We start from the raw sequence: 27,665 nt of genomic DNA, 5'->3' as shown, positions 1-27,665 counted from the left end.
CCCACCTCCCTCTCCCTCTCTCTCTCCCCCCCTCCCCATCTCCCTCTCTCGCTCTCCCTCCCCCCCTCTCTCGCTCTCCCTCCCCCCCTCCCTCGCTCTCTCTCCCTCCCTCCCTCCCCTCTCACCTGGTGAGCGTGTTCCACTTTCTTTGCACACTCCACACTATGTTGGAGCTCCCGGAGATGTAAGAGTTCCCTCATTTGCCTCTCCCTCACCTCGGTCTGCCTCTCAGCAGCCTCTCGCTCCAGGTCCAGCAGCTCCCTGCTCACCGCGTCCGGGCCCTGGGGGGAGCTGGCCGGGGGTGGGGGTGGGGGGAGAGAAGCGGGACTGTCAGCTGCCTTGGGGAACACGACCCCTACCCCAACAGCCAAATTAACCCCAAAACATTCATACCCCACCCCCAGAACTCTCCCACTGAAACACACTCCCCTGCCACAGCAACATCCCATGCAGGACGCACACCACTCACACCCAGACACAGATACACACACGCACACCACTCACACACACAGACAGGGAGACAGACACACAGACAGATAGACAAACGCACAGAGAGACAGAGAGACGCACAGAGAGAGAGACACACACACACACACAGATAGACAGACGCACAGAGAGACACACACACACACACAGACAGATAGACACAGAGACAGAGAGACAGACACACAGAGACACACACACACACACAGACAGATAGGCACACAGAGACAGATGCACAGAGAGACAGACACACACAGAGACACACACACACACATACAGATACACAGAGACAGATAGACAGACGCACAGAGAGAGACACACACAGACAGACACACAGAGAGACAGATGCACAGACACAGAGACAGACATACACACACACACAGATGCACAGAGACAGACACAGAGAGAGATAGACAGAGAGAGAGAGACAGACACACACACACAGGCAGACACACAGAGATAGACAGATGCACACAGTTACACACACACACACAGATGCACAGAGTCAGACACACACACAGAGACAGATACACACAGAGACAGACAGACACATACAGAGACAGACAGACACACACACCATCAAGCCAGTGGATAAAGGGGGTGCAGTGGTAGTCTGGTGCACTGACCTCTACACCGCTGAAGCTAAACACCAACTCGAGAACACCTCTTCCTACTGCCCCTCGACCATGACCCCACCCCCCATCACCAACCATCATCTCCCAGACTATACAGAACCTCATCACCTCAGGAGATCTCCCACCCACAGCTTCCAACCTCATAGTCTGGGAACCCCGCACTGCCTGGTTCTACATCCTTCCCAAGTTCCACAAGCCTGACCACCATGGCCGACCCATTGTCTCAGCATGCTCCTGCCCCACTGCACTCATCTCTACCTACCTCGACACTGTCCTATCCCCCCTAGTCCAGGAACTCCCCACATACGTTCAAGACACCACCCACACCCTCCACCTCCTCCAAGACTTCCGTTTCCTCGGCCCCCGACGCTTCATCTTCACCATGGATATCCAATCCCTCTACACCTCCATCCGCCATGTCCAGGGCCTCCAAACCCTCCGTTTTTTCCTCTCCCGACGTCCCCAACAGTACCCTTCCACCGACACTCTCATTCGTTTGGCCAAACTGGTCCTCACCCTTAACAATTTCTCCTTCGAATCCTCCCACTTCCTCCAGACCAAAGGGGTAGCCATGGGCACCCGTATAGGCCCCAGCTATGCCTGTCTCTTTGTTGGCTACGTAGAACAGTTGATCTTCCATAATTACACCGGCACCACTCTCCACCTCTCCCTCCGCTACATTGATGACTGCATTGGCGCCACCTCGTGCTCCCGCGAGGAGGTTGAGCAATTCATCAACTTCACCAACACATTCCACCCTGACCTTAAATTTACCTGGACCATCTCTGACACCTCCCTCCCCTTCCTGGACCTTTCCATCTCCATTAATGATGACCGACTTGACACTGACATTTTTTACAAACCCACCGACTCCCACAGCTACCTGGATTACACCTCTTCCCATCCTACCTCCTGCAAAAATGCCATCCCGTATTCCCAATTCCTCCGCCTCTGCCGTATCTGCTCTCAGGAGGACCAGTTCCACCATAAACACACCAGATGGCCTCCTTCTTTAGAGACCGTAATTTCCCTTCACACGTGGTTTAAGATGCCCTCCCACGCATCTCGTCCACATCCCGCACCTCCGCCCTCAGACCCCACCCCTCCAACCGTAACAAGGACAGAACGCCCCTGGTGCTCACCTTCCACCCTACAAACTTTCGCATAAACCAAATCATCCGCTGACATTTCCGCCACCTCCAAAAAGACCCCACCACCAGGGATACATTTCCCTTCCCACCCCTTTCCGCCTTCCGCAAAGACCGTTCCCTCTGTGACTACCTGGTCAGGTCCACGCCCCCCCTACAACCCACCCTCCCATCCTGGCACTTTCCCCTGCCACTGCAGGAACTGTAAAACCTGCGCCCACACCTCCTCCCTCACCTCTATCCAAGGCCCTAAAAGAGCCTTCCACATCCATCAAAGTTTTACCTGCACATCCACTCATATCATTTATTGTATCCGTTGCTCCTGATGCGGTCTCCTCTACATTGGGGAGGCTGGGCACCTCCTAGCAGAGCGCTTTAGGGAACATCTCCGGGACACCCGCACCAATCAATCACACCGCCCTGTGGCCCAACATTTCAACTCCGCCTCCCACTCTGCCGAGGACATGGAGGTCCTGGGCCTCCTTCACCGCCACTCTGTCACCACCAGACGCCTGGAGGAAGAACGCCTCATCTTCCACCTCGGAACACATCAACCCCATGGCATCAATGTGGACTTCAACAGTTTCCGCATTTCCCCTTCCCCCACCTCACCCTAGTTCCAAACTTCCAGCTCAGCACTGTCCCCATGACTTGTCCGGACTTGCCCTACCTGCCTGCCTCCTTTTCCACCTATCCACTCCACCCTCTCCTCCTGACCTATCACCTTCATCCCCTCCCACACTCACCCATTGTACTCTATGCTACTCTCTCCCCACCCCCACCCTCCTCTAGCTGATCTCTCCACGCTTCAGGCTCACTGCCTTTATTCCTGAGGAAGGGCTTTTGCCCGAAACGTCGATTTTCCTGCTCCTCGGATGCTGCCTGAACGGCTGCGCTTTTCCAGCACCACTCTAACGTAGACTCTGGTTTCCAGCATCTGCAGTCCTTGTTTTAACCAATACACCCAGAGACAGACACAGACACAGACACCCACATATACAGACGTACATACATACACAGACATACCCACACACAGACATGAACACAGAGACAAGCACACACACACAGATGCGCGCGCGCACGCACACACACACACAGATGCGCGCGCGCGCACATGCACACACACAGATGCGCGCGCGCACGCACACACAGATGCACGCGCACACGCATACAGATGCACGCGCGCACACACACAGATTTGTGCGCACACACACATACACAGAAGCGCGCGCGCACACACACACAGATGCACGCGCACACGCATACAGATGCACGCGCACACACACACAGATTTGTGCGCACACACACATACACAGAAGCGCGCGCACACACACAGATGCGCGCGCACACACACACACAGATGCACGCGTGCGCACACACATATACACACACACACATAGAATGCGCGCGCACACACACGCAGACACACACAGACACAAACACAGAGACAGACAGACACAGACACCCTCACAACAGAAATGTGGAGGTTGTGTAAGGAACACCTACTGATGGTGCTGGACAGGTCTGTCCCTCTGAGGCAAGGAAGGGATGGTCGGGTGAAGGAACTTTGGGAGACAAGAGACGTGGAACATTGAGTCAACAGGAAGGAGGAAGCTTCCTTCCAGCTGAGGGGGCAAGGATCAGGCCGTGATCTAGAGGGTCACATGGGGGGCCAGGAAGGAACTGATGATGGCCTGAGGCGAGGGGGCAGGAAATCCTAGTGAGTCGGATGTAGGAAAACCCTCAAGGTGTTCTACACTGATGTGAGGGACAGGAGGACGGTCAGAGTGAGGGGAGGGCAGATCAGGGAGAGTGGAGGGATTTGTGCCTGGAGTCGGGGGAGGTCCTGAATGAATACATTGCTTCAGTGTTCACTACTGAGAGGAAGCTTGGCATTTGTGAAACAGATATACTCAAACAGCTTGGTGTGACAGACGAGGATGTGCTGAACATTTTGAAAAACATGACGATAGGTAAGTCCCCTGAGCCAGATGGGATATACTCCAGGTTACTACGGGGAGCGAGGGAAGGGATTGCAGTGCATTTGGCAATGATCTTTGCGTCCACTGGAAGCAGTGCCAGATGACTGGAGGGTGGGAAATGGGTATTCCTTTGTTCAAGAAAGGGGATAGGTGTGATCCTGGGAATTACAGACCAGTCAGTCTTACATCTGGGGTGGGCAAATTATTGGAGAGGAATCTGAGAGACAGGATTTATGATTATTTAGAAACCCATCGATGGGTCAGAGGTAGTCAGCACGGCTTTGTGAGGGGCAGGTCATACCCCACAAACCTTACTGAATTCTTTAACAATGTGACGAAACACATTGATGACGGTACAACAGTGGATGTGGTGGATATGGATTTTAGCAAGGCATTTGATAAGGTTTCTTCAGTTTCCTCATTTCCCCTCCCCCCCCCACCTTGTCTCAGTCCCAACCCTCCAACTCAGCACCACCTTTCTAACCTGCAATCTTCTTCCTGACCTCTCCGCCCCCACCCCACTCCGGCCTATCACCCTCACCTTGACCTCCTTCCACCTATCGTATTTCCAACGCCCCCCCCCCAAGTCCCTACCTTTTATCTTAGCCTGCTGGACACACTTTCCTCATTCCTGATGAAGGGCTTATGCCCAAAACGTCGATTCTCCTGCTCCTTGGATGCTGCCTGACCTGCTGCGCTTTTCCAGCAACACATTTTCAGCTCTGATCTCCAGCATCTGCAGTCCTCACTTTCTCCTATTTGATAAGGTTCCCCAGGGTGGGCTCATTCAGTAAGTACGGGGGCTTGGGATACAGGGAAACCTGGCTGTCTGGATACAGAATTGGCTAGCCCAGAGAAGACAGGGGATGGTGGCAGACGGAAAGTATTTTCCCTGGAGCTTGGTGTTCCGATTCTGGGACCTCTGCTCTTTGTGATTTTCATAAAAGACTTGGATGAGCAAGTGGAAGGGTGGGGGATGACATGGAGGTTGTGGAGCAGTGGATAGTGTGGAGGGCTGTTGTAGGTTGCAACAGGACACCGACAGGAGACAGAGCTGGGCTGAGAAGTGGCAGATGGAGGTTAACCTGGAAAAGGGTGAAGATCGAATTTGAATGCAGAGTACAGGGTTAAAGGCCGGATTGGGGGCAGTGTGGAGGAACAGAGGGATCCTGGGGTCAATGTCCTAGACTCTTCGAAGGTGCCACCCAAGCTGATCGGTGTGTTAGGAAGGTGTACGGTGTGTTGGCTTTCATTAACAGGGATTGAGTTTAAAAGCCACAAGGTTTAGCTGCAGCTCTGCAGAGCCCTGGGTAGACCACCCTTGGAATATTGTGGGCAGTTCCACCCTCCCCTTACAGGAAGGATGGGCTGTTCTGTGCTGTTTAATGTTCTCTCTCTCACTGTCACACACACACACACACACACAGACACACACAGACACACATACATACATACACACACACACAGACAGACACAGACACAGATACACACACACACATACATACATACACAGACAGACACAGACACAGATACACACAGACACACACACAGATACAGATACACACACACACACACACACATATACACAGACACACACACATATACACAGACACACACACGCACAGACACACACAAACACATACACAGACACACACAGACACACACGGGCAGAGACAGAGACACACACATAGACACACACAGAGACACACACAGGTAGAGACAGAGACACACACGCACACACACACAGGTAGAGACAGAGACACACACAGACACACACCCACACACGCTCACACACACAGGCAGAGACAGAGACACACACACAGACACACACCCACACAGAGACACACACGGGCAGAGACAGAGACACACACATGGGCAGAGACAGAGACCCAGGAGGGTGATGGGAACTCACTACCGCCTACTACTGGATTTCATCGCTTTAACGAGCAGTGATTTGCGGCGATGACTGTCCATCTCTAACTCGGCTGCTTTCCCCTCCAGCTCCTTGCTGAGGGCGGAGAGTTTCTTCAGGTGTCTCCTGCGCAGCTCCCGCAGCTCCTTGTGCTGTCGCTTCTGCAGCTTCACATAGGCCTTCTGCTGCCTCAGCTCGTCCAGGGACTGCACCGAGACCTCTACATCACCGACACCGTCACCGGCACCCGCACCCGCACCCGCACCCGCACCCGCACCGGCACCCGCACCGGGTGGGGGAAGGGGGGAGAGAGAGAGCGAGAGGGAGAGAGCATAAGAGAAAGGAGAGAGAGCATGAGAGGAGAGAGAGAGAGATGGAGAAAGGAGACAGAGAAGGAGCAAGAGAGGAGAGAGAGAGTGTGAGAGAGGAGAGAGAGCAAGCGACAGAGGAGAGAGAGAGAGCGACAGAGGGGGGAGAGAGAGAGAAGAGTGCGAGCGAGAGAAAGCAAGGGAGGAGAGGAGAGAGAGAGCGCGAGAGGAGAGAGAGCGAGAGAGGAGCGAGAGAGGGAGCAAGAGAGGAGAGAGAGTGAGAGAGAGGAGAGAGAGAGAGAGAGCGAGAGGCAAGAGAGAGAGAGAAAGAAAGAGAGAGGGGAGAGAGAGTGATCGAGAGAGGAGAGAGTGATAGAGGAGAGAGCAAGAGAGGAGAGGAGAGAGACAGAGCGAGAGAGAGCGAGAGAGGAGAATGAGAGAGGAAAGAGAGAGTGTGCAAGAGAACAGAGAGAGAGAGCGCAAGAGAAGAGATAGTGAGACAGAGGAGAGAGAGAGAGAACGAGCGAGGAGAGAGAGAGAAAGGATGGGGGTGATAGTCATCATTGTCATCATTGTCATCATCGTCATCAACATCCTCGTCATCATGGGGGGAGGGGTGAGGGGGAGGGATAGGGGGTAAGGAGTAGGGGTTGAGGGTTGGGGGTGAGGCAGGGTGAGGGGAGTGGGAGGGGTGAGGGGGAGGGGGGTTAGGGGTAGGGGGTGAGGGAGAGTGGGAGGGGTGAAGGGGATGAGGAGCGTGAGGGGGGTGAGGAGGAGGGGTGTGTGGAGGAGGGGGGAGTGGGAAATGGGGGAGGGGGGTGAGTGTGAGGGCATGAGGGGTGAAGGGGGTGACGGGGAGGGTGTGAGGGGGAGGGGGTGATAGGGGGTGAGGAGGTGAGGGGAGTGACGGGGAGGGGGTGAGGGGGTTGATGGGGATGAGGGGGGAGGAGGGGGAGGGAGGTAAGGGGGGTGAGGGGGAGGGGTGTGTGAAGGGGAGGGGGTGAGGGGGAAGGGGGTGAGGGGGTGAGTGGGAGGGGAGTGAGGGGGAGGGGGGCAAGGGAGTGATAGTGATGATTAAACAGAGTACACTACAGGACATTCCCTTCCCGCACCCCCCCCTCCCAAACAGCCTCTCACACCCCTCTCCCCATCTCCCCCCTCAGGTCCCCTCTGTCTCCTCCAGCCCCACTCTGTCCCTTACCCTGTCCCCCCCCCCTCTCTCTAACCGCACCCCCACACCCCTCCAGGGGGAGGGGGGCATATTCCCGACCGTGAGGACATTGGCCGTTGTCCCTCCCACAGTGGGGGGAGTTCCGGAACCCCTCCCTCGCGCTCTCTCTCTCCATCCATCTCTCTCTCCCCCCCCCTCTCCTTCCATCTCTCTCTCTTCCCCCTCTCTCCATCCTTCCATCCATCTCTCTCTCTCTCTCCTTCCTTCTCCCTCTCCCTCTCTCCCCCCCTTCCCTCTCCCTCTCTCCCCCCACCTCCCTCCCTCTCTTCCCTCTCTCCCCCTCCTTCTCTCGGAGTGAGGCCGAGGGACAGGATGGGGGAGGGGTTACATTCATCTCAGGGAGAGTCAGTGACCCCTCCCCCACCCAGGCAGGGATTCCATGGGAGTGGGGGGAGGGGAGCGGGGGGAATGAGTACAGACCACCCAATACCATCACCGGGATCACCCCCCCTCCCCCACCACACCCACATCCCCCTTACCGGACAGGATCCGTGGGATCAGATCATCCGGTGTCCGGGAATTACCTGGAAAACAACACCGGGGGGGGAGGGAGAGAGAGAGAGAGAGAGAGGGAGAGAGAGGGAGAGAGAGGGAGAGAGAGGGGTGGGGGGGGGGGGAAGAAGGGAAGAGAGAGAAAAGGGGAGAGGGAGAAAGAGAGGGGGAGAGGGAGAGATAGAGAGGGAGAGAAGGAGAGACAGAGAGAGAGGAGGAAGAAGGGGAGAGAGGGGAGAGGGAGAGACGGGGGGGGAGAAGGGGAGGGGGGAGACAGAGAGGGGGGGGAGAAGGGGGAGACAGAGGGAGAGAGGGGGAGACAGAGGGGGAGAGAGAGAGAGAGACAGAGGGAGGGAGAGGGGTCTATTACAGCAAGAAACCGAGGGCAGACTGAGACCCCTCAGCCCAACCCCATTCCCCCCATGCTAACCCATCGAGGCACACCAACACCAGGCCATTCAGCCCCCCCCTCCTACCGTCCCACCCACAGCTCCAGGCCTTGGCTGTGTTACCCTGAGTAGTTGAGGGTGGGGGGAGGATGATGGTGGGTTGCCCTGGGTAATGGGCCACGCGTAACATTTTGGGGTCGACTCCCCTTCCCCCCACCCCCATACCCGGTCAAACCCTTTCACTGTCCGAACTCCCTTGGGCACCACCATCCCCAACACGAGGCACAGCAGGAGCCCACTCCCCGAACCCCACCACCACACACCCCCCCAACCCCAAAACACCCCGCCCGCACGCCCTCCTCCCCCACAGCCCCACCCCATCCTCAGGGATTAACCCGGTCAATCCTGGGATCTATCCAGAGATCTGGGATTGCCCCCTCCTCCCCTCCCCCCCCAGGCTGATGGTGACCAGCGCGGTTTCCCAGCACCACCCCCACCTCGAGCTGAGGGAGGGACCCCCACTCTCACCCTCGCGCTGGTACCTGGAGCCGGCTCCCCGAGGGAGGGGGTCAGCGAAGGCCGGGGGGCCAAGGGCTTGGCGCAATGATCTGATTTCTTCCGGCCCTCAGTCTGGGGCTTCGGGGGTTCAGGGTGAACCAGGCTCTCACACTGCTGGGTGGGGGGTGGGGGAGAGCGAGAGCAGGAGAGAGACAGAGAGAGAGAGAGAGAGAGAGACAGAGAGAGAGAGACAAAGACAGAGAGAGAAACAAAGATAGAGAGAGAGAGACAAAGACAAAGACAGAGAGAGAGACAGAAAGAGAGAGAGATAGAGAGAGAACAGGAGAGAGAGAAGAGAGAGACAGACAGACAGACAGACAGAGAGACAAAGACAGAGAGAGAGAGACAGAGAGAGACAGAGAGACAAAGACAGAGAGAGAGACAGAGACAGAGAGAGAGAGGAGAGAGGGAGAGAGAGACAAAGACAGAGAGAGAGAGAGACAAAGAAGAGAGAGAGACAAAGACAAAGACAGAGAGAGACAGAGAGAGAGATAGAGAGAGAGAGACAAAGACAGAGAGAGAGAGAGACAAAGAAGAGAGAGAGAGAGAGAGAACAGGAGAGAGAGAAGAGACAGACAGAGAGACAAAGACAGAGAGAGAGACAGAGACAGAGACAGAGAGAGACAGACAAAGAGAGAGAGAGAGACAGAGACAGAGACAGAGAGAGAGAGAGAGAGAGACAGAGACAGAGAAAGAGAGAGAGAGAGAGAGAGACAGAGAGAGAGAGAGAAAAACAGAGAGAGAGGACAGAGAGAGATGGAGAGACCGAGAGCAGAACAAAGAGAAAGAGACAGGGAGAGAGAGACAGAGATAGAGAATGTGAAAGGGAAAGGGAGACAGAGACACAGAGGGAGAGACAGAGAGAAGTAAAAACATTAGCAATGCATCTAAAACACAGCAATCTCAGTCAGTGTTATCTGAATGTGGGGGTGGGCTAGGGTCCATTCGCAAAGACCCCACAACAAAACCACCCCGACCAATACCTCACCCCTCAGTCTGCACTGACACACACACACTGTCCCCCAACAATACCTCACCCCTCAGTCTGCACTGACACACACACTGTCCCCCAATGATACCCCACCCCTCAGTCTGCACTGACACACACACACTGTCCCCCAACAATACCTCACCCCTCAGTCTGCACTGACACACACACACTGTCCCCCAATGATACCCCACCCCTCAGTCTGCACTGACACACACACTGTCCCCCAATGATACCCCACCCCTCAGTCTGCACTGACACACACACTGTCCCCCAATAATACCTCACCCCTCAGTCTGCACTGACACACACACACTGTCCCCCAATAATACCCCACCCCGCAGTCTGTGTGTGTCTGTGTTTGTGCGCGAGTGTCTGTGTGTGTGTGCGTGTGTGAGTATCTGTGTGTGTGTGTGTGCGTGTGTGAGTATCTATGAGTGTGTGTGTGTGTGCGTGTGTGAGTATCTGTGTGTGTGTGTGTGTGTGTGTGTGCGTGCGTGCGAGTGCCTGCCATTTGTTGCACAGCAAACCCTACCCCCCCGCCCCACACACAGACATACACACACACACACCTATACACACACTCCCCCACCCCCCCCTCCCCAATATGGCAATGACCCACACCATCTGGGCAGAGTGATGTTGGTTGAGGAACACACCCCTCAGTACCTCAGGTGGCACTTCCCTGTAGACCCCACAGTCAGATCATTTACCCCCCTCCTGACCCCCTCCCTCAGGTGGCACTTCCCTGTAGACCCCACAATAGGAACACTTACCTCATCCTCTCCAGTCAGAGACACCAACTGCTTCGATCGCTGCTGCATCAGACAGACGTGTTTAATAGGATTGGACAAGGCATCAATATAATCTGGGGACAAGAGAGAGAGAGAGACAGGGTCACATCCAGGGGAACGCTCCCCCCATCAAACACTCCCAGGACAGGGACAGCACGGGGTTAGATACAGAGTAAAGCTCCCTCTACACTGTCCCCCTCATCAAACACCCCAAGGACAGGGACAGCACGGGGTTAGATACAGAGTAAAGCTCACTCTACACTGTCCCCCATCAAACACTCCCAGGACAGGGACAGCACGGGGTTAGATACAGAGTAAAGCTCCCTCTACATTGTCCCCCTCATCAAACACCCCCAGGGACAGGGACAGCACGGGGTTAGATACAGAGTAAAGCTCCCTCTACACTGTCCTACCATCAAACACTCCCGGGACAGGGCCAGCATGGGGTTAGATACAGAGTAAAGCTCACTCTACACTGTCCCCCATCAAACACTCCCAGGACAGGGACAGCACGGGGTTAGATACAGAGTCAAGCTCTCTCTACACTGTCCCCCATCAAACACTCCCAGGACAGGGACAGCACGGGGTTAGATACAGAGTAAAGCTCCCTCTACACTGTCGGAGGTGGGGGTGGAAGTGGGGGGCGGGTGTGGGGGACGGGGAGGGGGTGGGGTTGTAGATGGGGTGGAGGTGGGGGTTGGGGGCAGGTGTGGGGGAGGGGGCGGGTGTGGGGGAGGGGGTGGGGGTGGGGGTGGGGGTCTGACCTGCGTGTGTGTCCGGGACGTAATCCTTGACCTCGGTGTGAACAAACAGCGAGGGCAGCTGGAGGGGCTGGTTCAACTCATTCCTCAGGCAGATGTAGTGATAACCTGGGGGGGAGGGGGGAGGGGGGGAGGGAGAGGGAGAGGGAGAGGGAGGGGGAGAGGGAGGGAGGATGGGAGAGAGGGAGAGAGAGGGAGGGAGAGAGGGAGGGGTGGAGAGGGAGGGAGTGGGAGGGAGAGAGAAGGGGGGAGGAGGGAGAGAGAAGGGGGGAGGAGGGAGAGAGAAGGGGGGAGGAGGGAGAAGGAGGGAGGGGGAGAGAGAGGGAGGAGAGAGGGAGGGAGGGAGGGAGCGATGGGGTCAGAGAGAGACACAGGGACAGAAATTACTTTCACGATGAAGTGAGAGAGATTGGGACAGACTCTCAGGATGGGCACAGTAAAGGGCAGACCCTCACGGTGCCCGCTCATTCCTGAGGGAGCTGAGGTAAACTACCCCAACCACACCGAAAATCACACCCCCTCCCTATCTCTGTAACCCCCTCCAGTCCCCACACCCTCTCCCTATCTCTGTAACCCCCTCCGGCCCCCACACCCTCTTCCTATCTCTGTAACCCCCTCCGGCCCCACACCCCCTCCCTATCTCTGTAACCCCCTCCAGTCCCCTACACCCCCTCCCTATCTCTGTAACCCCCTCAGGCCCCTACACCCCCTTCCTATCTCTGTCACCCCCTCCAGTCCCCTACACCCCCTCCCAATCTCTGTAACCCCCTCCAGTCCCCTACACCCCCTCCCTATCTCTGTAACCCCTCCAGTCCCCTACACCCCCTCCCTATCTCTGTAACCCCCTCCAGTCCCCTACACCCCCTCCCTATCTCTGTAACCCCCTCCAGCCCCTACACCCCCTCCCTATCTCTGTAACCCCCTCCAGTCCCCTACACCCCCTCCCTATCTCTGTAACCCCCTCCAGCCCCTACACCCCCTCCCTATCTCTGTAACCCCCTCCAGTCCCTACACCCCTCCCTATCTCTGTAACCCCATCCAGCCCCTACACCCCCTCCCTATCTCTGTAACCCCCTCCAGCCCCTACACCCCCTCCCTATCTCTGTAACCCCCTCCAGTCCCCTACACCCCCTCCCTATCTCTGTAACCCCCTCCAGCCCCTACACCCACTCCCTATCTCGGTCTCTCCCTCCATTCCCGGCCTCTGGAGCATCCCCCTGATTCCCATCTCCCCGTCACTGGGGGCCGTGTCTCCAGCTGCCTGCGGCCCGGAGATCGGGAATTCCCCCCCACCCCCCTCTCTCTGCCTTCCTGAACCACTGCTCCACCATCCATTCCCAACTCCCTCCGACGATCTGGACGCAGAGCCTGAAGCCCACCCCTTCCCCACGCCTCCCCGAACACAAACAGGACCCTGAGACAGCACGGCTTACCGGGCCGAATGGCCGAGACTGGGAGGACGCGATGGCCTAGAAACTTCCCTCCTTCCTCGAACACAGCAACTCGCAACAAGGCCAGAGTGGGCAGGACCACCTGGGAGGGGCAGAGGCAACGGGCATTCAGTCTCACACCCTCCGAGAGGGCTCACTCCCTCAGCACTGACCCTCCGAGAGGGCCCACTCCCTCAGCGCTGACCCTCCGACAGTGCCCACTCCCTCAGCACTGACCCTCCGAGAGGGCCCACTCCCTCAGCACTGACCCTCCGACAGTGCCCGCTCCCTCAGCGCTGACCCTCCGACAGTGCCCATTCCCTCAGCACTGACCCTTCAACACTGCCCACTCCCACAGCACTGACCCTCCGACAGCGCCCACTCCCTCAGCACTGACCCTCCGACAGCGCCCACTCCCTCAGCACTGACCCTCCGACAGTGCCCACTCCCTCAGCACTGACCCTCCGACAGTGCCCACTCCCTCAGCACTGACCATCTGACAGTGCCCCGCTCCCTCAGCATTGACCCTCCGACAGTGCCCACTCCCTCAGCACTGACCCTCCGAGAGTGTGGCACTCCCTCAGCACTGACCCTCCGACAGTGTGGCACCCCCTCAGCAGTAACTCTCCGACAGTGCCCACTCCCTCAGCACTGACCCTCCAATAGTGCCCACACACTGAGCACTGACTCTCCGACAGTGCTGGCTCCCTTACCGCTGACCCCTGACCCTGAAATCGTCCCTAACTCAGTGTTTACCCCTGACCCCACGGCCCTCCCTCCCCCTCCTGAGGGAAATACCTTTCTGAACACGAAGGGGTCATCGTCCCAGACGGGATTGAGGGAATTCACCAGAGTCTTGGTTTTGAATTTCCGTTTGGTATCGACTGGGAGACCAAACATATCAACCTCAACGTAAATCCCTACTTTCTTATCGGACAGGAACTGGCCCGAGATAATCTGTTCAACAACAACATCATCATCGTCATCATCAACATCATCGTCATCAACATCATCATCATCAACATCACCGTCATCATCATCATCGTCATCATCACCGTCATCATCATCATCGTCATCATCATCATCGTCATCAACATCGTCATCATCATCAACATCGTCATCAACATCAACATCATCAACATCAACATCATCAACATCAACATCATCGTCATCAACATCATCGTCATCAACATCATTGTCATCGTCATCAACATCATCATCATCATCTTCGTCATCATCATCGTCATCAACAACATTGTCATCATCATCGACATCATCATCAACATCATCGTCATCAACATCAACATCATCGTCATCATCAACATCATCAACATCATCGTCATCATCAACATCATCGTCATCATCAACGTCATCGTCATCAACAGCGTCATCGTCATCAACATCATTGTCATCGTCATCAACATCATTGTCATCAACATCATCATCATCTTCGTCATCATCAACATCGTCATCAACATCATCGTCATCAACAACACCGTCAGCGTCATCAACATCAACATCATCGTCATCAACATCATCATCATCAACATCGTCGTCATCAACATCGTCGTCATCAACATCTTTGTCATCAACATCGTCATCATCATCAACATCATTGTCAACATCGTCAACAACATCATCAATAACATCGTCAACGTCATCATCAACGTCATCATCAACGTCATCGTCAACAACACCATCGTCAACATCATCAACATCATCATCGTCATCAACATCAACATCATCGTAATCATCAACGTCATCGTCATCATCATCAACATCATTGTCATCGTCGTCAACATCATCGTCATCAACGTCATCGTCAACAACATCATCGTCATCATCAACAACATCGTCATCATCATCGTCAGCATCATCGTCATCAACATCATCATCATCAACATCAACATCATCGTCATCAACATCATCGTCATCAACATCATCATCGTCATCAACAGCGTCATCATTATCAACAGCGTCATCATCAACATCGTCATCAACAACATCGTCATCAACATAGTCGTCATCAACAGCGTCGTCATCATCAACATCTTTGTCATCATCAACATCGTCATCATCATCGTCAACATCATCGTCAACATCGTCAACAACATCTTCAATAACATCGTCAACAACATCATCGTCAACAACATCATCGTCAACAACATCATCGTCATCAACATCATCAACATCATCATCGTCATCAACATCAACAACATCATCATCGTCATCAACATCAACATCATCGTCATCGTCATCAACAGCGTCATCATCAACATCATTGTCATCATCATCAACATCATCGTCATCATCATCATTGTCATCATCATCGACATCCTCATCATCAACATCCTCATCAACATCCTCATCATCAACATCGTCATCTTTGTCATCATCGTCATCAACATCGTCGTCATCATCGTCATCAACATCCTTGCCATCGTCATCAACATCATCATCGTCCTCGTCATCAACATCATCGTCATCAACACCATCGTCATCAACAGCGTCATCATCAACATCATTGTCATCATCATCAACATCATCGTCATCAACATCATTGTCAACAACATCATCGTCAACAACATCATCGTCATCAACATCATAGTCATCAACATCATCATCATCTTCGTCATCATCAACAACATCGTCATCATCATCGTCATCATCATCAACATCCTCATCACCAACATCCTCATCAACATCGTCATCATTGTCATCATCGTTATCAACATCGTCGTCATCAACGTCATCGTCATCAACATCATCATCGTCCTCTTCATCAACATCATCGTCATCATCAACACCATCGTCATCATCAACATCATCGTCATCAACAGCGTCATCATCATCAACATCATTGTCATCGTCATCAACATCATTGTCAACATCATCGTCATCTTTGTCATCATCATCGTCATCAACAACATTGTCGTCATCATCGTCATCAACATCATCAACATCGTCATCAACATCATCGTCATCATCATGGTCATCAACAACATCGTCATCAACATCAACATCATTGTCATCAATATCAACATCATCGTCGTCAACATCATCGTCGTCAACATCATTGTCGTCATCATCATCGTCATCAACATCATCATCGTCATCAACAACGTTAACAACATCATCGTCATCAACATCATCGTCATCAACAGCGTCATCATCAACAGCGTCATCATCAACAGCGTCATCATCATCAACAGCGACGTCATCAACAGCGTCGTCGTCATCAACAGCGTCGTCATCATCAACATCATCGTCATCAACATCATCGTCATCAACATCGTCATCAACTTCATCGTCATCAACATCATCGTCATCATCAACGTCGTCATCAACAGCGTCGTCATCATCAACATCGTCATCAACATCATCGTCATCAACATTGTCATCAACAACATTGTCATCAACATCATCATCATCAACAGCGTCATCAACATCGTCGTCATTAACATCGTCGTCATCATCAACATCTTTGTCATCAACATCTTTGTCATCAACATCTTTGTCATCAACATCTTTGTCATCGTCATCATCAACATCGTCATCATCATCGTCAACATCGTCAACAACATCATCGTCATCAACATCATCATCAACATCATCATCGTCATCAACATCAACATCATCGTCATCATCAACGTCATCGTCATCAACACCATCGTCATCAACATCATTGTCATCGTCGTCAACATCATCGTCATCAACATCGTCATCATCAACATCGTCATCAACATCATCGTCATCAACATTGTCATCAACATCATCGTCATCAACAGGGTCATCAACATCGTCGTCATCATCAACATCTTTGTCATCAACATCTTTGTCATCAACATCGTTGTCATCATCAACATCGTCATCATCATCGTCAACATCGTCAACAACATCATCAACGTCATCGTCAATAACATCATCGTCAACAACATCATCGTCATCAACATCAACATCATCGTCATCATCAACGTCATCGTCATCAACATCATCGTCATCAACATCATTGTCATCGTCATCAACATCATCATCATCATCATCTTCGTCATCATCATCGTCATCAACATCGTCATCAACATCGTCATCAACTTCATCGTCATCAACATCATCGTCATCAACATCATCGTCATCAACATTGTCATCAACATCATCGTCATCAACAGCGTCATCAACATCGTCGTCATTAACATCGTCGTCATCATCAACATCTTTGTCATCAACATCTTTGTCATCAACATCGTTGTCATCATCAACATCGTCATCATCATCGTCAACAACATCATCAACGTCATCGTCAATAACATCATCGTCAACAACATCATCGTCATCAACATCAACATCATCGTCATCATCAACGTCATCGTCAACAACATCATCGTCATCAACATCATCATCAACATCATCATCGTCATCAACATCAACATCATCGTCATCATCAACGTCATCGTCATCAACACCATCGTCATCAACACCATCGTCATCAACACCATCGTCATCAACATCATTGTCATCGTCGTCAACATCATCGTCATCAACATCGTCATCAACATCATCGTCATCAACATCATCGTCATCAACAGCGTCATCAACATCGTCATCATCATCAACATCTTTGTCATCAACATCTTTGTCATCAACATCGTTGTCATCATCAACATCGTCATCATCATCGTCAACATCGTCAACAACATCATCAACGTCATCGTCAATAACATCATCGTCAACAACATCATCGTCATCAACATCAACATCATCGTCATCATCAACGTCATCGTCATCAACATCATCGTCATCAACATCATTGTCATCGTCATCAACATCATCATCATCATCTTCGTCATCATCATCGTCATCAACAACATTGTCATCATCATCGACATCATCATCATCATCGTCATCAACATCAACATCATCGTCATCATCAACATCATCGTCATCATCAACATCATCGTCATCATCAACGTCATCGTCATCAACAGCGTCATCGTCATCAACATCATTGTCATCAACATCATCATCTTCGTCATCATCAACATCGTCATCAACATCCTCGTCATCAACATCAACATCATCGTCATCAACATCGTCGTCATCAACATCGTCGTCATCAACATCGTCGTCATCAACATCTTTGTCATCATCAACATCGTCATCATCATCGTCAACATCATTGTCAACATCGTCAACAACATCATCAATAACATCGTCAACGTCATCATCAACGTCATCATCAACGTCATCGTCAACAACACCATCGTCAACATCATCAACATCATCATCGTCATCAACATCAACATCATCGTCATCATCAACGTCATCGTCATCATCATCAACATCATTGTCATCGTCGTCAACATCATCGTCATCAACGTCATCATCGTCAGCATCATCGTCATCAACATCATCGTCATCAACATCAACATCATCGTCATCAACATCATCGTCATCAACATCATCATCGTCATCAACAGCGTCATCATCAACAGCGTCATCATCAACATCGTCATCAACAACATCGTCATCAACAGCGTCATCAACATAGTCGTCATCAACAGCGTCGTCATCATCAACATCTTTGTCATCATCATCATCATCGTCAACATCATCGTCAACACCGTCATCAACATCATCATCGTCATCAACATCATCATCGTCATCAACAACGTTAACAACAACATCATCGTCATCAACATCATCGTCATCAACAGCGTCATCATCAACAGCGTCATCATCAACAGCGTCATCATCATCAACAGCGTCGTCATCAACAGCGTCGTCGTCATCAACAGCGTCGTCATCATCAACATCATCGTCATCAACATCATCGTCATCAACATCATCGTCATCAACATCGTCATCAACTTCATCATCATCAACATCATCGTCATCATCAACGTCGTCATCAACAGCGTCGTCATCATCAACATCGTCATCAACATCATCGTCATCAACATCATCGTCATCAACATCATCGTCATCAACATCATCGTCATCAACATTGTCATCAACAACATTGTCATCAACATCATCATCATCAACAGCGTCATCAACATCGTCGTCATTAACATCGTCGTCATCATCAACGTCTTTGTCATCAACATCATCGTCATCATCAACATCGTCATCATCATCGTCAACATCGTCAACAACATCATCGTCATCAACATCATCATCAACATCATCATCGTCATCAACATCAACATCATCGTCATCATCAACGTCATCGTCATCAACACCATCGTCATCAACATCATTGTCATCGTCGTCAACATCATCGTCATCAACATCGTCATCATCAACATCGTCATCAACATCCTCGTCATCAACATTGTCATCAACATCATCGTCATCAACATCATCGTCATCATCAACATCGTCATCATCATCGTCAACATTGTCAACAACATCATCAACGTCATCGTCAATAACACCATCGTCAACAACATCATCGTCATCAACATCAACATCATCGTCATCATCAACGTCATCGTCATCAACATCATCGTCATCAACATCATCGTCATCAACATCATTGTCATCGTCATCAACATCATCATCATCATCATCTTCGTCATCATCATCGTCATCAACATCGTCATCAACTTCATCGTCATCAACATCATCGTCATCATCAACGTCGTCATCAACAGCGTCGTCATCATCAACATCGTCATCAACATCATCGTCATCAACATCATCGTCATCAACATCATCGTCATCAACATTGTCATCAACAACATTGTCATCAACAACATTGTCATCAACATCATCGTCATCAACAGCGTCATCAACATCGTCGTCATTAACATCGTCGTCATCATCAACATCTTTGTCATCAACATCTTTGTCATCAACATCGTTGTCATCATCAACATCGTCATCATCATCGTCAACAACATCATCAACGTCATCGTCAATAACATCATCGTCAACAACATCATCGTCATCAACATCAACGTCATCGTCATCATCAACGTCATCGTCAACAACATCATCGTCATCAACATCATCATCAACATCATCATCGTCATCAACATCAACATCATCGTCATCATCAACGTCATCGTCATCAACACCATCGTCATCAACATCATTGTCATCGTCGTCAACATCATCGTCATCAACATCGTCATCATCAACATCGTCGTCAACATCATCGTCATCAACATCGTCATCATCAACATCGTCATCAACATCATCGTCATCAACATCATCGTCATCAACAGCGTTATCAACATCGTCATCATCATCAACATCTTTGTCATCAACATCTTTGTCATCAACATCGTTGTCATCATCAACATCGTCATCATCATCGTCAACATCGTCAACAACATCATCAACGTCATCGTCAATAACATCATCATCAACAACATCATCGTCATCAACATCAACATCATCGTCATCATCAACGTCATCGTCATCAACATCATCGTCATCAACATCATTGTCATCGTCATCAACATCATCATCATCATCTTCGTCATCATCGTCATCAACAACATTGTCATCATCATCGACATCATCATCAACATCATCGTCATCAACATCAACATCATCGTCATCATCAACATCATCGTCATCATCAACGTCATCGTCATCAACAGCGTCATCGTCATCAACATCATTGTCATCGTCAACATCATTGTCATCAACATCATCATCATCTTCGTCATCATCAACATCGTCATCAACATCCTCGTCATCAACATCAACATCATCGTCATCAACATCGTCGTCATCAACATCGTCGTCATCAACATCGTCGTCATCAACATCTTTGTCATCATCAACATCGTCATCATCATCGTCAACATCATTGTCAACATCGTCAACAACATCATCAATAACATCATCAACGTCATCATCAACGTCATCATCAACGTCATCGTCAACAACACCATCGTCAACATCATCAACATCATCATCGTCATCAACATCAACATCATCGTCATCATCAACGTCATCGTCATCATCATCAACATCATTGTCATCGTCGTCAACATCATCGTCATCAACGTCATCATCGTCAGCATCATCGTCATCAACATCATCGTCATCAACATCAACATCATCGTCATCAACATCATCGTCATCAACATCATCATCGTCATCAACAGCGTCATCATCATCAACAGCGTCATCATCAACATCGTCATCAACATCGTCATCAACAGCGTCATCAACATAGTCGTCATCATCAACATCTTTGTCATCATCATCATCATCGTCAACATCATCGTCAACACCGTCATCAACATCATCGTCATCAACATTGTCATCAACAACATTGTCATCAACATCATCGTCATCAACAGCGTCATCAACATTGTCGTCATTAACATCGTCGTCATCATCAACATCTTTGTCATCAACATCTTTGTCATCAACATCGTTGTCATCATCAACATCGTCATCATCATCGTCAACAACATCATCAACGTCGTCAATAACATCATCGTCAACAACATCATCGTCATCAACATCAACATCATCGTCATCATCAACGTCATCGTCAACAACATCATCGTCATCAACATCATCATCAACATCATCATCGTCATCATCAACGTCATCGTCATCAACACCATCGTCATCAACATCATTGTCATCGTCGTCAACATCATCGTCATCAACATCGTCATCATCAACATCGTCATCAACATCATCGCCATCAACATTGTCATCAACATCATCGTCATCAACAGCGTCATCAACATCGTCGTCATCATCAACATCTTTGTCATCAACATCTTTGTCATCAACATCGTTGTCATCATCAACATCGTCATCATCATCGTCAACATCGTCAACAACATCATCAACGTCATCGTCAATAACAACATCGTCAACAACATCATCAACATCGTCATCAACAGCGTCATCGTCATCATCAACGTCATCGTCATCAACATCATCGTCATCAACATCATTGTCATCGTCATCAACATCATCATCATCATCATCTTCGTCATCATCATCGTCATCAACATCGTCATCAACTTCATCGTCATCAACATCATCGTCATCATCAACGTCGTCATCAACAGCGTCGTCATCATCAACATCGTCATCAACATCATCGTCATCAACATCATCGTCATCAACATTGTCATCAACAACATTGTCATCAACATCATCGTCATCAACAGCGTCATCAACATCGTCGTCATTAACATCGTCGTCATCATCAACATCTTTGTCATCAACATCTTTGTCATCAACATCGTTGTCATCATCAACATCGTCATCATCATCGTCAACATCGTCAACAACATCATCAACGTCATCGTCAATAACATCATCGTCAACAACATCATCGTCATCAACATCAACATCATCGTCATCATCAACGTCATCGTCAACAACATCATCGTCATCAACATCATCATCGTCATCAACATCAACATCATCGTCATCATCAATGTCATCGTCATCAACACCATCGTCATCAACATCATTGTCATCGTCGTCAACATCATCGTCATCAACATCGTCATCAACATCATCTTCATCAACATTGTCATCAACATCATCGTCATCAACAGCGTCATCAACATCGTCGTCATCATCAACATCTTTGTCATCAACATCTTTGTCATCAACATCGTTGTCATCATCAACATCGTCATCATCATCGTCAACATCGTCAACAACATCATCAACGTCATCGTCAACAACATCATCGTCATCAACATCAACATCATCGTCATCATCAACGTCATCATCATCTTCGTCATCATCATCGTCATCAACAACATTGTCATCATCATCGACATCATCATCAACATCATCGTCATCAACATCAACATCATCGTCATCATCAACATCATCGTCATCATCAACATCATCGTCATCATCAACGTCATCGTCATCATCAACGTCATCGTCATCAACAGCGTCATCGTCATCAACATCATTGTCATCGTCAACATCATTGTCATCAACATCATCATCTTCGTCATCATCAACATCGTCATCAACATCATCGTCATCAACATCAACATCATCGTCATCAACATCGTCATCATCAACATCGTCGTCATCAACATCGTCGTCATCAACATCGTCGTCATCAACATCTTTGTCATCATCAACATCGTCATCATCGTCAACATCATTGTCAACATCGTCAACAACATCATCAATAACATCGTCAACGTCATCATCGTCATCGTCAACAACACCATCGTCAACATCATCAACATCATCATCGTCATCAACATCAACATCATCGTCATCATCAACGTCATCGTCATCATCATCAACATCATTGTCATCGTCGTCAGCATCATCGTCATCAACATCATCGTCATCAACATCAACATCATCGTCATCAACATCATCGTCATCAACATCATCGTCATCAACAGCGTCATCATCATCAACAGCGTCATCATCAACATCGTCATCAACAACATCGTCATCAACAACATCGTCATCAACATAGTCGTCATCAACAGCGTCGTCATCATCAACATCTTTGTCATCATCATCATCATCATCGTCAACATCATCGTCAACATCGTCAACAACATCATCGTCAACAACATCATCGTCATCAACATCATCAACATCATCATTGTCATCAACATCAACAACATCATCATCGTCATCAACATCAACATCATCGTCATCATCATCAACAGCGTCATCATCAACATCATTGTCATCATCATCAACATCATCGTCATCATCATCATTGTCATCATCATCGACATCCTCATCATCAACATCCTCATCAACATCCTCATCATCAACATCGTCATCAACGTCATCATCAACGTCATCGTCAACAACACCATCGTCAACATCATCAACATCATCATCGTCATCAACATCAACATCATCGTCATCATCAACGTCATCGTCATCATCATCAACATCATTGTCATCGTCGTCAACATCATCGTCATCAACGTCATCATCGTCAGCATCATCGTCATCAACATCATCGTCATCAACATCATCGTCATCAACATCATCGTCACCAACATCATCATCGTCATCAACAGCGTCATCATCATCAACAGCGTCATCATCAACATCGTCATCAACAACATCGTCATCAGCAACATCGTCATCAACAGCGTCATCAACATAGTCGTCATCAACAGCGTCGTCATCATCAACATCTTTGTCATCAACATCATCGTCAACATCATCGTCAACATCGTCAACAACATCATCGTCAACAACATCATCGTCAACAACATCATCGTCATCAACATCATCGTCATCATCATTGTCATCAACATCAACAACATCATCATCGTCATCAACATCAACATCATCGTCATCGTCATCAACAGCGTCATCATCAACATCATTGTCATCATCATCATCATCGTCATCATCATCATTGTCATCATCATCGACATCCTCATCATCAACATCCTCATCAACATCCTCATCATCAACATCGTCATCTTTGTCATCATCGTCATCAACATCGTCGTCATCATCGTCATCAACATCCTTGTCATCGTCATCAACATCATCATCGTCCTCGTCATCAACATCATCGTCATCAACACCATCGTCATCAACAGCGTCATCATCAACATCATTGTCATCGTCATCAACATCATCGTCACCAACATCATCGTCAACAACATCATCGTCATCAACATCATCGTCATCAACATCATAGTCATCAACATCATCATCATCTTCGTCATCATCAACAACATCGTCGTCATCATCGTCATCATCAACATCCTCATCACCAACATCCTCATCATCAACATCGTCATCATTGTCATCATCGTTATCAACATCGTCGTCATCAACGTCATCGTCATCAACGTCATCATCGTCCTCTTCATCAACATCATCGTCATCATCAACACCATCGTCATCATCAACATCATCGTCATCAACAGCGTCATCATCATCAACATCATTGTCATCGTCATCAACATCATTGTCAACATCATCGTCATCTTTGTCATCATCATCGTCATCAACAACATTGTCGTCATCATCGTCATCAACATCGTCATCAACATCATCGTCATCATCATGGTCATCAACAACATCGTCATCAATATCAACATCATCGTCATCAATATCAACATCATCGTCATCAACATCAACAGTGTCATCGCCGTCATCGTCACCGTCATCATCGTCATCAACATCGTCATCGTCATCAACATCGTTGTCATCAACATCGTCGTCATCAAAATCATCGTCATCAACATCGTCATCAACAACATCATCATCAACAACATCGTCGTCAACATCATCGTTGTCAACATCATTGTCGTCATCATCATCGTCATCAACATCATCATCGTCATCAACATCATCATCGTCATCAACGTTAACAACAACATCATCGTCATCAACATCATCGTCATCAACAGCGTCATCATCAACAGCGTCATCATCATCAACAGCGTCGTCATCAACAGCGTCGTCGTCATCAACAGCGTCATCGTCAACATCATCGTCGTCATCAACATCGTCATCAACATCATCGTCATCAACATCATCGTCATCAACATCATCGTCATCAACATCATAGTCATCAACATCAACATCATCGTCATCAACATCAACATCATCGTCATCAACAGCGTCATCATCATCAACAGCGTCATCGTCATCGTCATCAACATCATCGCCATCAACATCGCCATCAACATCGTCATCAACAACATTGTCATCAACATCATCATCGTCATCGTCATCAACATCAACAACATCGTCAACAACATCATCGTCATCAACATCATCGTCGTCAACATCATCGTCATCATCATCGTCATCAATATCAACATCATCAACATCGTCATCAACAGCGTCATCGTCATCATCAACGTCATCAACAACGTCGTCATCAACATCGTCGGCGTCATCAACAGCGTCATCGTCAACATCATCGTCGTCATCAACATCGTCATCAACATCATCGTCATCAACATCATCGTCATCATCAACATCGTCATCATCAACATTTTTGTCATCAACATCGTTGTCATCAACATCGTCATCATCATCGTCAACATCGTCAACAACATCGTCAACGGCATCATCATCGTCATCGTCAATAACATCATCGTCAACATCATCGTCATCAACATCAACATCATCGTCATCATCAACGTCATCGTCATCAACAGCGTCATCATCATCAACATCTTCGTCATCAACATCATAGTCATCAACATCATAGTCATCAACATCATCATCATCTTCGTCAGCATCATCGTCGTCGTCAACATCGTCATCAACATCATCGTCATCATCATCAACATCGTCATCAACAACATCGTCATCATCATCGTCATCAACAACATCGTCATCATCATCGTCATCAACATGGTCATCAACATCATCAACATCATCAACAGCGTCATCATCATCTACATCATCGTCATCAACATCGTCATCGTCATCAACAGCGACATCATCATCATCAACATCGTCATCATCATCATCATCGTCGGCATCAACAACATCGTCATCAACAGCGTCATCATCATCAACATCATCGTCATCAACATCGTCATCGTCATCAACAGCGTCATCATCGTCGTCATCAACATCGTCGTCATCAACATCGTCGTCATCAACATCGTCATCATCAACATCATCATCGTCATCAACATCGTCATCGTCATCAACAGCGTCATCATCAACATCATCGTCATCAACATCGTCATCGTCATCAACATCGTCATCGTCATCAACAGCGTCATCATTGTCATCAACATCGTCGTCATCAACATCGTCGTCATCATCATCATCGTCATCATCATCATCGTCATCAACAACATCATCATCAACATCAACATCATCGTCATCAACAGCGTCATCATCATCAACATCGTCATCGTCATCAACAGCGTCATCATCGTCGTCATCAACATCGTCATCATCAACATCGTCATCGTCATCAACAGCGTCATCATCGACATCATCGTCATCAACATCGTCATCGTCATCAACATCGTCATCGTCATCAACAGCGTCATCATCGTCATCAACATCGTCGTCATCAACATCGTCATCATCATCATCATCATCATCATCGTCATCAACAACATCATCATCAACATCAACATCATCATCATCAACAGCGTCATCATCATCAACATCGTCATCGTCATCAACAGCGTCATCGTCGTCATCAACATCGTCGTCGTCATCATCATCGTCATCAACAACATCGTCATCAACATCATCGTCATCGTCATCAACAGCGTCATCATTGTCATCAGCATCGTCATCAACATCGTCGTCATCAACATCGTCGTCATCAACATCGTCGTCAACATCATCGCCATCAACAACATCGTCATCAACAACATCGTCATCAACAACATCGTCATCAACATCATCATCGTCATCAACATCAACAAAAACATCGTCAACAACATCATCGTCATCAACATCGTCATCATCATCGTCATCAATATCAACATCATCAACATCAACATCATCAACATCGTCATCAACATCGTCATCGTCATCAACAGCGTCGTCATCATCAACAGCGTCGTCATCAGCAACATCATCGTCATCATCGTCATCAACAACG

General features: G+C 49.0%; 2 protein-coding genes across 3 annotated transcripts in view; one reads left to right on the top strand and one right to left on the bottom strand.

Annotated features, from left to right (window-relative positions):
• The window catches only part of LOC132836178 (fermitin family homolog 2-like), a 28,145-nt gene extending 26,002 nt beyond the window's left edge, over positions 1 to 2,143 (top strand). Inside the window, exon 7 of the mRNA XM_060855506.1 lies at positions 2,135 to 2,143. Within this exon, the coding sequence (XP_060711489.1) occupies positions 2,135 to 2,143 (9 nt within the window). The remainder of the gene's footprint in view (positions 1 to 2,134) is intronic.
• A 4,016-nt stretch (positions 2,144 to 6,159) lies between these two features.
• LOC132836104 (1-phosphatidylinositol 4,5-bisphosphate phosphodiesterase beta-3-like) overlaps positions 6,160 to 27,665 on the bottom strand; it is a 118,490-nt gene continuing 96,984 nt past the window's right edge. Inside the window, exons 20-26 of one of the 2 annotated variants that reach the window (XM_060855372.1) lie at positions 13,910 to 14,068; positions 13,115 to 13,214; positions 11,685 to 11,789; positions 10,903 to 10,994; positions 9,123 to 9,252; positions 8,179 to 8,223; positions 6,160 to 6,380 (exon numbers count right to left, since the gene is read on the bottom strand). In XM_060855372.1, coding sequence (XP_060711355.1) covers positions 6,160 to 6,380; positions 8,179 to 8,223; positions 9,123 to 9,252; positions 10,903 to 10,994; positions 11,685 to 11,789; positions 13,115 to 13,214; positions 13,910 to 14,068 — 852 coding nt within the window. Of the gene's footprint in view, positions 6,381 to 8,178; positions 8,224 to 9,108; positions 9,253 to 10,902; positions 10,995 to 11,684; positions 11,790 to 13,114; positions 13,215 to 13,909; positions 14,069 to 27,665 lie in introns of both variants that reach the window. The other variant, XM_060855373.1, reaches the window with a different exon arrangement.

Source organism: Hemiscyllium ocellatum, chromosome 46, assembly GCF_020745735.1.
Source record: "Hemiscyllium ocellatum isolate sHemOce1 chromosome 46, sHemOce1.pat.X.cur, whole genome shotgun sequence".
Classification (NCBI taxonomy): domain Eukaryota; kingdom Metazoa; phylum Chordata; class Chondrichthyes; order Orectolobiformes; family Hemiscylliidae; genus Hemiscyllium; species Hemiscyllium ocellatum.
Note: the sequence above shows the minus strand (reverse complement) of the source record. Positions and strands in the feature narration are given on the sequence as shown.